Genomic DNA, 12,356 nt, shown 5'->3' with positions numbered 1-12,356 from the left:
TTTTTGAGGGCTTCTACCATTTTAAAGTAGTCCACTGAGTGTGGACTTCCAACTTTTTTGGTTGATCCCATGACCTTTATTAAATGAGTTACCTCAGCAGTCAGTTAACATGACCTTTATGAAATAATGATGCCTTTGTGTTTTTTTATTATTACATCAATTCTTATTTTCAGTGTTTATCCAAAAACCCTACAAAAACGCCATTCATTTTCCTCATAGCCTTTGTCCAACGAAACATGGCGGAGTTAATACCTACCCTAATAGGAACTACGGTCTATAGGGACGCCACAGATAGAACAATGAGCCAGATGGATAAATCTGAAGCATCCGGATGGCGTCTCCACTCATCCCCAAATATGGTAATGAGAGGAAGCCCAGTGGCCAGCAGTGGGAGAAGATGGATTTTGGCCGAAATTCTGCTCATTTTTGAAACATTTGATCTCGATGCAGTTTTCTGTTCCCCAAACTAGAATATGTTACGAACACAGTGGACTAAGTTTTGTATACTTTACCCTTTGCCAAAGTTTCAACAAATGTGCGTTGTTTAGGCGTGGCAGGGAGAATATAGTTATTGCACACGCGCACTTCAATCTCATGGACATTAACATAGAGCAGCCGGAAGAATTCAGTTTTGAGTTGTCAGGCAAGGCCAGACCAAAGACAGTACAGTATGAATGTAGGTTAAAACTTGTTCTCCAATAGAAATCCCCAATCACACTTGTAGGTGATGTCATGGCGACCTTCATAGTTAAAGGTTAAATAAATTGTTTAAATAAAAATCAGGGTCCAAAGATTATAGATATACTGACAAGATACATGTCTCTTCGCCCTAACAATGGGAGTCGTTGTCCACGAAGCGGCACGGCGGGCAGTCTAGTGGTGGATACGTATCATTCTTGTAAACTTATTTTGAATATTCGATCACGGTTGTGATGTCCACCGCCTGTATTCAATGTAGAGAAGCTACGTTTACTATCCTCGTGACATGCATAGTCTGGAGATATAACGCTTTTTATTATACCAAAGTTGCCAGAATGTCATCATACTTTTTTATAAGTATACTCGTAACAACTTAAGCATTACGAAACGTCTATTCGACCAAATAAACCTCACGTAGCAAATAAGCCATTACATTTTTTGTTGTTGACCAAATTCGACACTCATTGACCTCCAGACAAAAACGACATGCTGGATGGAGGGAAACAGATTGTCCGCGAGTTTTCTTCCTCTGTCGGACGTGCAGTCCCGTCATAACGAAGGTACTCCTTCAATATAAAGTTGTTGAAAATGTGCCAGTTTCACGACGTTGGAGTAATACCATTGTTCACCTATTTAAGACATTTGCTCAAATCTAGGTTGTGTCTTTTATGTTTTGAGAAAATGAGCAACTAAGGAATTATTTATTTTCACTCCTCTCATTGACTTCTCAAACCCCCTGGGGTTTGGTCTGTTCCCGGAAGTCTCGCGATATTGCGCCTCTGGATTTAGATTTTCCAAAACGTCTTTCACGCTGGTTCGAAATGTAATTTCCTGCTCGCCGTACAGAAACAATCGAACTACGTCTTTAGTGTTTTCTTACAGCGCCAAACGTGGGGTATATTTTTCATGTATTTTGGGGAAATAAAGTTGTCCAAAAACAGCATTTAATAGGCTACAGTAGTAACCCATAACATAACACAATACAATGGAGACAGAACACCGGACTAAAAAGGTACGTGGTGTTCAATTCTATGGAAAACAAACCTAGCTAGCATTGTTAGCACACGAGCAGGCTAGCAAAGATCCCGTTGTAACTGACCCATTCATAGACGCGAGGCTTCTTTAAAACACATTTTATTTGTCACTTACACATGGTTAGCAGGCAGATGTTAATTCGACTGTAGCGAAATGTTTTAGTAGCCAAATATACCAATAATTAACCCACCCTATTCATCTGTGATGTAGCTTTGTATTTTGTTTGCAAAGTGGAAAATCGTTTTGTTAGGCAGGCGAATAAACCACTTCACTTTTCCTTGTTGTAAAACATTTTGGGGGGTTTGTTTCCACAGAGATCCTATGGGGAGGAGGAGAAGTCCGGATCAGATCATCCATCTGAAGAGGATGACTATGTCCCATACGTACCTGTCAAAATCAGAAAGCATCAAATGGTAAACACACAGTTTTTTAATTTTAATTTGACCTTTATTTAACCAGGCAAGTCAGTTAAGAACACATTCTGGATGTCAGAAGGTGAATTCACCAATTTGTAAGTTGCTCTGGATAAGAGCGTCTGCTAAATGACTTAAATGTAAATGTAATTCTTATTTTCAATGACGGCCTGGGAACAACTGCTTGTTCAGGGGCAGAACGACACAACGACTTACCTTGTCAGCTCGGGGGTTTGAACTCACAACCTTCTGGTTACTAGTCCAACGCTCTAACCACTAGGCTACCCTGCCGCCCCACAGTCTCCCTCTCCCTTTCTTATTCATCCCCTGGAAGTGTCAGATTGTGTGTGTGTGTGTGTGTGTGTGTGTGTGTGTGTATGTATATGTATATGTGAGCCTGCAGCTGACAGACATGGATTAGCTTTGCCTGGGCAGCGTCAGAATGATTTGTACTGAAGATCCACCAAACACAATGACCCATAACTTTCCTCCCTCCATCACTCCTTCCCAATCAACCCTGTCACTCTGTGCCCCCCCTCCCCCCCCCCCAGCAACTGAAGATGCTGCGCCTGCGAGGGAAGGTGGTAGAGGAGGAGCAGAAGGATAGTGGAGGAGAGCAGAGAGATGAGGACGAGGGTCTGGGACCACGCTCTAATGTCTCCCTGCTGGATCAACACCAGGTTCTCAAGGAAAAGGCCGAAGGTAAGTGGTACAGTGGCCGTTTTGAAATTGTAATAATTTCACAGTTAGAATTGGAATGATCATTGTTCAGTGTGGTGAATGATGTTGTTTTTTTGTCCATATGGGTAGTAGAAAACAGAAGGTCAAACCAGTTATGGATTCTAAAATGTATAATGATCTTGAGTTGTCTTTTTGCTTAAATGCTCAAATGTGTCTGTTTCTGTCCACAGCTCGTAAAGAGTCAGCCAAGGAGAAGCAGCTGAAAGAAGAACAGAAGATTCTGCAGAGTGTGGCAGAGGGAAGAGGTATGAGATGTTACTGTACACACTGACCCTGTAGAGGGAAGAGATGTTACTGTACACACTGACCCTGTAGAGGGAAGAGATGCTACTGTATACACTGACCCTGTAGAGGGAAGAGATGTTACTATACACACTGACCCTGTAGAGGGAAGAGATGTTACTATACACACTGACCCTGTAGAGGGAAGAGATGTTACTGTACACACTGACCCTGTAGAGGGAAGAGATGTTACTGTATACACTGACCCTGTAGAGGGAAGATATGTTACTATACACACTGACCCTGTAGAGGGAAGAGATGTTACTGTATACACTGACCCTGTAGAGGGAAGAGATGTTACTGTATACACTGACCCTGTAGAGGTAAGAGATGTTACTATACACACTGACCCTGTAGAGGTAAGAGATGTTACTATACACACTGACCCTGTAGAGGGAAGAGATGTTACTATACACACTGACCCTGTAGAGGTAAGAGATGTTACTATACACACTGACCCTGTAGAGGGAAGAGATGTTACTATACACACTGACCCTGTAGAGGTAAGAGATGTTACTGTATACACTGACCCTGTAGAGGTATGAGATGTTACTGTATACACTGACCCTGTAGAGGTATGAGATGTTACTGTACACACTGACCCTGTAGAGGGAAGAGATGCTACTGTATACACTGACCCTGTAGAGGGAAGAGATGCTACTGTATACACTGACCCTGTAGAGGGAAGAGATGCTACTATACACACTGACCCTATAGAGGGAAGAGATGCTACTGTATACACTGACCCTGTAGAGGGAAGAGATGCTACTGTATACACTGACCCTGTAGAGGGAAGAGATGCTACTATACACACTGACCCTGTAGAGGGAAGAGATGTTACTGTACACACTGACCCTATCACTGTCAATGGGCCACTGGTGTTCTAGTTCAGATTCACTTCAAGAGTGGACAACACGGGCCGTGTTGCAGGCTTTTATTCCAGTCCAGCTCTAATCGGTCGTTTCTCTTTCAGCTCTCATGTCGGTGAAGGAAATGGCCAAAGGCATCATCTATGACGATCCCATCAAAACAAGGTGTGAGTCCAGGTTCTAGAGGGTGACTGATAAGGGGTTACTGTGTGGTAAATGACACCATTTTGACAGTTCCCGACCACACACCAGAATAAGCTAAATCTGATGTGTTTCTGTGCTTGTTATTTGATGTGTTTCATGTCATGCTGAGTTAATATAGCATAACCTAACATGTGTAAGTTCAGTTGGTTTGGCTCTGCGGTACATCCAGTAGCAATACATTCTATACCGAACTAAAATAGAAACGCAACATGGATTAATTTCTAAGATTTTTAGTGAGTTACAGTTCATATGAGGAAATCAGTCAATTGAATTACGTTAATTAGGCCCTAATCTATGGATTTCACATGACTGGAGAGGGGCACAGACATGGGTGGACCTGTGAGGGCATAGGTCCACCCACTGGGGAGCCAGGCCCAGCCAATCAGAATTCGTTTTTCTACACAAAAGGAGTTTTTTTACTAACAGAAATAGTCTTTAGCACCTCTCCCTCGCCCCTCTGACGATCCCATATGTGAAGAACCCGGATGTGGAGGTCCTGGACTGGGGTGGATACATGTGGTCTGTGGTTATGAGGCCGGTTGGACGTACTGCCAAATTCTCTAAACGATGTTGGAGGCGGCTTATGGTAGAGAAATAAACATTCAATTATCTGGAAGCAGCTCTGTTGGACATTCCTGCAGTCATCATGCCAATTGCACAATCTGTCAAAACTTGAGCCATCAGCAGCATTCTGTTGTGTGACACAACTGCACATTTTAAATTGGCCTTTTATTGTCCCCAGCACAAGGTGCACCTGTGTGATGATCATGATGTTCAATCAGCTTCTATGATATGCCACACCTGTCAGGTGGATGTTAACAAATTTGTGCAGAAAATTTGAGAGAAATGAGCTTTATCTGCATGTGGAACATTTCTAGAATCTTTTATTTCAGTTCATGGAACATGGGATCAACACTTTACAAGTTGTGTTTATATTTCTGTTCAGTGTAAAATCTGCAGTAAAGATAACGTTAATGCTGTTGTTTTATATAGTTGGTTGGCTCCGCGGTACATCCTGAACATGCCCCCTGCGAGACACGACCGCGTCAGGAAGAAGTACCACATCCTGGTCGACGGTGACGGTATCCCTCCGCCGATCAAGAGTTTCAGGGAGATGAAGTTCCCACAGGGTGAGAGACACCAGACACACACACACACACTAAGTTCCCACAGGGTGAGAGACACCAGACACACACACACACTAAGTTCCCACAGGATGAGAGACACCAGACACACACACACACTAAGTTCCCACAGGGTGAGAGACACCAGACACACACACACACTAAGTTCCCACAGGGTGAGAGACACCAGACACACACACACGCACTAAGTTCCCACAGGGTGAGAGACACCAGACACACACACACACTAAGTTCCCACAGGGTGAGAGACACCAGACACACACACACACTAAGTTCCCACAGGGTGAGAGACACCAGACACACACACACGCACTAAGTTCCCACAGGGTGAGAGACACCAGACACACACACACAGACACTAAGTTCCCACAGGGTGAGAGACACAAGACACACACACACAGACACTAAGTTCCCACAGGGTGAGAGACACTAGACACACACACACAGACACTAAGTTCCCACAGGGTGAGAGACACTAGACACACACAGACACACACACACTAAGTTCCCACAGGGTGAGAGACACCAGACACACACACACTAAGTTCCCACAGGGTGAGAGACACCAGACACACACACACTAAGTTCCCACAGAGTGAGAGACACTAGACACACACAGACACACACACACTAAGTTCCCACAGGGTGAGAGACACCAGACACACACACACTAAGTTCCCACAGGGTGAGAGACACCAGACACACACACACTAAGTTCCCACAGGGTGAGAGACACTAGACACACACAGACACACACACACTAAGTTCCCACAGGGTGAGAGACACTAGACACACACAGACACACACACACTAAGTTCCCACAGGGTGAGAGACACTAGACACACACAGACACACACACACTAAGTTCCCACAGGGTGAGAGACACTAGACACACACAGACACACACACACTAAGTTCCCACAGAGGGAGAGACACCAGACACACACACACACTAAGTTCCCACAGGGTGAGAGACACCAGACACACACACACACTAAGTTCCCACATGATGAGAGACACCAGACACACACACTAAGTTCCCACATGATGAGAGACACCAGACACACACACTAAGTTCCCACAGGGTGAGAGACACCAGACACACACACACACTAAGTTCCCACAGGGTGAGAGACACCAGACACACACACACACTAAGTTCCCACAGGGTGAGAGACACCAGACACACACACTAAGTTCCCACAGGGTGAGAGACACCAGACACACACACACACACACTAAGTTCCCACAGGGTGAGAGACACCAGACACACACACTAAGTTCCCACAGGGTGAGAGACACCAGACACACACACACTAAGTTCCCACAGGGTGAGACACCAGACACACACACTAAGTTCCCACAGGGTGAGAGACACCAGACACACACACACACTAAGTTCCCACAGGGTGAGAGACACCAGACACACACACTAAGTTCCCACAGGGTGAGAGACACCAGACACACACACTAAGTTCCCACAGGGTGAGAGACACCAGACACACACACTAAGTTCCCACAGGGTGAGAGACACCAGACACACACACACACTAAGTTCCCACAGGGTGAGAGACACCAGACACACACACACACTAAGTTCCCACAGGGTGAGAGACACCAGACACACACACACACTAAGTTCCCACAGGGTGAGAGACACCAGACACACACACACACTAAGTTCCCACAGGGTGAGAGACACCAGACACACACACACACTAAGTTCCCACAGGGTGAGAGACACCAGACACACACACACACTAAGTTCCCACAGGGTGAGAGACACCAGACACACACACACACTAAGTTCCCACAGGGTGAGAGACACCAGACACACACGGACACGTTCAAACTTTCATTAAAAGCATTATTATTTTCCATTTTGTTTTGCACCCTTTTTGTTAATAAAGTGGTGATATGTTTTTGTAGTGGTTAAAAATGGTTGACTCGTCACTCAGTCCCCAACCCTCTTTCACCATGTGTTTGCAGCCATCTTGAAAGGTCTGAAAAAGAAGGGAATTGTTCACCCTACACCCATTCAAATCCAGGGAATTCCAACCATGTAAGTACAGCAGTTAACCACTGATGAAGTTCCTTAAGATGGCAACATGATTTCTGGCCATACGATGATATACGATGTTTAACTGGTTCTCATTGGTTGTCTTCGCTTCTCTCTCCGTTACTGTAAAGCTCTAAAACAATTCTAGTTAAACGGGCTATATCAATACGATGTGATTGGTTGGTTGATTATATCAATATGATGTGGTTGGTTGGTTGGTTATATCAATATGATGTGATTGGTTGGTTGGTTATATCAATATGATGTGATTGGTTGGTTGGTTATATCAATACGATGTGGTTGGTTGGTTGGTTATATCAATACGATGTGGTTGGTTGGTTGGTTATATCAATATGATGTGATTGGTTGGTTGGTTATATCAATATGATGTGGTTGGTTGGTTATATCAATACGATGTGACTGGTTGGTTGATTATATCAATATGATGTGGTTGGTTGGTTGGTTATATCAATATGATGTGATTGGTTGGTTGGTTATATCAATATGATGTGATTGGTTGGTTGGTTATATCAATATGATGTGATTGGTTGGTTGGTTATATCAATACGATGTGGTTGGTTGGTTGGTTATATCAATACGATGTGGTTGGTTGGTTGGTTATATCAATATGATGTGATTGGTTGGTTGGTTATATCAATATGATGTGGTTGGTTGGTTATATCAATATGATGTGATTGGTTGGTTGGTTATATCAATATCATGTGATTGGTTGGTTGGTTATATCAATATGATGTGATTGGTTGGTTGGTTGTATCAATATGATGTGATTGGTTGGTTGGTTGGTTGTATCAATATGATGTGATTGGTTGGTTGGTTGTATCAATATGATGTGATTGGTTGGTTGGTTGTATCAATATGATGTGATTGGTTGGTTGGTTGTATCAATATGATGTGATTGGTTGGTTGGTTGTATCAATATGATATGATTGGTTGGTTGGTTATATCAAAATTATGTGGTTGGTTGGTTATATCAAAATGATGTGATTGGTTGGTTATATCAATATGATGTGATTGGTTGGTTGGTTATATCAATATGATGTGATTGGTTGGTTGGTTATATCAATATGATGTGGTTGGTTGGTTGGTTATATCAATATGATGTGATTGGTTGGTTGGTTATATCAATACGATGTGATTGGTTGGTTGGTTATATCAATACGATGTGACTGGTTGGTTGGTTATATCAATACGATGTGATTGGTTGGTTGGTTATATCAATACGATGTGATTGGTTGGTTGGTTATATCAATGCGATGTGATTGGTTGGTTATATCAATGCGATGTGATTGGTTGGTTGGTTGGTTATATCAATACGATGTGATTGGTTGGTTGGTTATATCAATACGATGTGATTGGTTGGTTGGTTATATCAATACGATGTGATTGGTTGGTTGGTTATATCAATGCGATGTGATTGGTTGGTTATATCAATGCGATGTGATTGGTTGGTTGGTTATATCAATACGATGTGATTGGTTGGTTGGTTGGTTATATCAATACGATGTGATTGGTTGGTTGGTTATATCAATACGATGTGATTGGTTGGTTGGTTATATCAATACGATATGATTGGTTGGTTTCCTCTATCTCTGTGTGTTCAGTCTCTCAGGCCGGGATATGATCGGTATCGCCTTCACAGGTTCAGGGAAGACTCTGGTGTTCACCCTCCCCATCATCATGTTCTCTCTGGAGCAAGAGAAGAAACTGCCCTTCTGTAAGAGTGAAGGGCCCTACGGTCTCATCATCTGTCCCTCGGTAAGTCCTTCACACTGTAATGTCATGATAGAGGTTAGAGACGAACCTTCTGTAAGAGTGAAGGGCCCTACGGTCTCATCATCTGTCCCTCGGTAAGTCCTTCACACTGTAATGTCATGATAGAGGTTAGAGACGAACCTTCTGTAAGAGTGAAGGGGCCCTACGGTCTCATCATCTGTCCCTCAGTAAAAGAAGAAGAGAAGAAACTTGTTGGCTAAACAGACCCACACCATCATAGAATACTACTGTAATGTTTCTGATGTCCCTCTCCCTACAGAGAGAGTTGGCTAAACAGACCCACACCATCATAGAATACTACTGTAATGTTTCTGATGTCCCTCTCCCTACAGAGAGAGTTGGCTAAACAGACCCACACCATCATAGAATACTACTGTAAGCTGCTGGAGGAAGAAGGGGCTCCACATATGAGATCAGTCCTCTGTATAGGAGGCATGTCTGTCAAAGACCAGATGGAGGTGGTCAAACAGTAAGTACTCTGAACCAGTCAGTCAGCCAGTCAACTAGTCAGCCAGTCAACTAGCCAGTCAGCCAGCCAGTCAGCTAGTCAGCCAGCCAGCCAGCCAGTCAGCCAGTCAACTAGTCAGTCAGCTAGTCAGTCAGCCAGCCAGTCAACTAGTCAGCCAGCCAGTCAACTAGTCAGCCAGCCAGTCAACTAGTCAGTCAGCCAGTCAACTAGTCAGCCAGTCAACTAGTCAGTAAGCTAGCCAGTCAGTCAACTAGTCAGTCAGCCAGTCAACTAGTCAGTCAGCTAGTCAGTCAGCCAGCCAGTCAACTAGTCAGCCAGCCAGTCAACTAGTCAGTCTGTATAGGAGGCATGTCTGTCAAAGACCAGATGGAGGTGGTCAAACAGTAAGTACTCTGAACCAGTCAGCTAGTCAGTCAGCTAGTCAACTAGTCAGCCAGCCAGTCAACTAGCCAGCCAGTCAACTAGCCAGTCAGCCAGCCAGTCAGCCAGCCAGTCAGCCAGCCAGCCAGTCAACTAGCCAGTCAGCTGCTAGTCAGCTGCTAGTCAGCCAGTCAACTAGTCAGTCAGCTAGTCAGTCAGCCAGCCAGTCAACTAGTCAGCCAGCCAGTCAACTAGTCAGCCAGTCAACTAGTCAGTAAGCTAGCCAGTCAGTCAACTAGTCAGTCAGCCAGTCAACTAGTCAGTCAGCTAGTCAGTCAGCTAGTCAGCTAGTCAGTCAGCTAGTCAGTCAGCCAGCCAGTCAACTAGTCAGCCAGCCAGTCAACTAGTCAGCCAGCCAGTCAACTAGTCAGCCAGCCAGTCAACTAGTCCGCCAGCCAAGTAGTCAGCCAGCCAGTCAAGTAGTCAGCCAGCCAGTCAACTAGTCCGCCAGTCAAGTAGTCAGCCAGCCAGTCAAGTAGTCAGCCAGCCAGTCAAGTAGTCAGCCGGCCAGTCAAGTAGTCAGCCGGCCAGTCAAGTAGTCAGCCGGCCAGTCAAGTAGTCAGCCGGCCAGTCAAGTAGTCAGCCGGCCAGTCAAGTAGTCAGCCGGCCAGTCAAGTAGTCAGCCAGCCAGTCAAGTAGTCAGCCAGCCAGTCAAGTAGTCAGCCGGCCAGTCAAGTAGTCAGCCGGCCAGTCAAGTAGTCAGCCGGCCAGTCAAGTAGTCAGCCAGCCAGTCAAGTAGTCAGCCAGCCAGTCAACTAGTCAGCCAGTCAAGTAGTCAGCCAGCCAGTCAACTAGTCAGCCTGCCAGTCAACTAGTCAGTCAGCCAGTCAACTAGTCAGCCAGTCAACTAGTCAGCCAGTCAACTAGTCAGTCAGTCAGCCAGTCAAGTAGTCAGCCAGTCAACTAGTCAGCCAGTCAACTAGTCAGCCAGTCAACTAGTCAGTCAGCCAGTCAACTAGCCAGTTTTCATTTCACCTTTATTTAACCAGGTAGGCTATTTGAGAACAAGTTCTCTTTTGCAACTGCGACCTGGCCAAGATAAAGCATAGCAGTGTGAACAGACAACACAGAGTTACACATGGAGTAAACAATTAACAAGTCAATAACACAGTAGGAAAAAAAGGGGAGTCTATATACAATGTGTGCGAAAGGCATGAGGAGGTAGGCGAATAATTACAATATTGCAGGTAACACTGGATTGATAAATAATCATGTACAGGTAGAGATATTGGTGTGCAAAAGAGCAGAAAAGTAAATAAATAAAAACTGTGGGGATGAGGTAGGTGAAAATGGGTGGGCTATTTACCAATAGATTATGTACAGCTGCAGCAATCGGTTAGCTGCTCAGATAGCTGATGTTTGAAGTTGGTGAGGGAGATAAAGGTCTCCAACTTCAGCGATTTTGCAATTCGTTCCAGTCACAGGCAGCAGAGTACTGGAACGAAAGGCGGCCGAATGAGGTGTTGGCTTTAGGGATGATCAGTGAGATACACCTGCTGGAGCGCGTGCTACGGATGGGTGTTGCCATCGTGTCCAGTGAACTGAGATAAGGCGGAGCTTTACCTAGCATGGCCTTGTAGACGACCTGGAGCCAGTGGGTCTTGCGACGAATATGTAGCGAGGGCCAGCCGACTAGAGCATACAAGTCGCAGTGGTGGGTAGTATAAGGTGCTTTAGTGACAAAACGGATGGCACTGTGATAAACTGCATCCAGTTTGCTGAGAAGAGTGTTGGAAGCAATTTTGTAGATGACATCGCCGAAGTCGAGGATCGGTAGGATAGTCAGTTTTACTAGGGTAAGCTTGGCAGCGTGAGTGAAGGAGGCTTTGTTACGGAATAGAAAGCCTACTCTTGATTTGATTTTCGATTGTAGATGTTTGATATGAGTCTGGAAGGAGAGTTTACAGTCTAGCCAGACACCATCCAGGGTGGTGATGCTAGTCGGGCGTGCGGGTGCAGGCAGCGATCGGTTGAAAAGCATGCATTTGGTTTTACTCGCGTTTAAGAGCAGTTGGAGGCCACGGAAGGAGTGTTGTATGGCATTGAAGCTCGTTTGGAGGTTAGATAGCACAGTGTCCAATGACGGGCCGGAAGTATATAGAATGGTGTCGTCTGCGTAGAGGTGGATCAGAGAATCGCCCGCAGCAAGAGCAACATCATTGATATATACAGAGAAAAGAGTCGGCCCGAGAATTGAACCCTGTGGCACCCCCATAGACTGCCAGA

The 12,356-nt window shown here is 44.9% G+C and overlaps 1 protein-coding gene across 1 annotated transcript in view; it reads left to right on the top strand.

The window, feature by feature from the left end:
* Positions 1–1,501: 1,501 nt before the first annotated feature.
* The window catches only part of LOC135526795 (probable ATP-dependent RNA helicase DDX41), a 36,024-nt gene continuing 25,169 nt past the window's right edge, over positions 1,502–12,356 (top strand). Inside the window, exons 1-9 of the mRNA XM_064955459.1 lie at positions 1,502–1,711; positions 2,049–2,147; positions 2,699–2,849; positions 3,059–3,133; positions 4,144–4,204; positions 5,237–5,373; positions 7,378–7,450; positions 9,070–9,223; positions 9,574–9,710. Coding sequence (XP_064811531.1) covers positions 1,685–1,711; positions 2,049–2,147; positions 2,699–2,849; positions 3,059–3,133; positions 4,144–4,204; positions 5,237–5,373; positions 7,378–7,450; positions 9,070–9,223; positions 9,574–9,710 — 914 coding nt within the window. The 5' untranslated portion in view covers positions 1,502–1,684. The remainder of the gene's footprint in view (positions 1,712–2,048; positions 2,148–2,698; positions 2,850–3,058; positions 3,134–4,143; positions 4,205–5,236; positions 5,374–7,377; positions 7,451–9,069; positions 9,224–9,573; positions 9,711–12,356) is intronic.

Source organism: Oncorhynchus masou, chromosome 32 (assembly GCF_036934945.1).
Source record: "Oncorhynchus masou masou isolate Uvic2021 chromosome 32, UVic_Omas_1.1, whole genome shotgun sequence".
NCBI lineage: Eukaryota > Metazoa > Chordata > Actinopteri > Salmoniformes > Salmonidae > Oncorhynchus > Oncorhynchus masou.
Note: the sequence above shows the minus strand (reverse complement) of the source record. Positions and strands in the feature narration are given on the sequence as shown.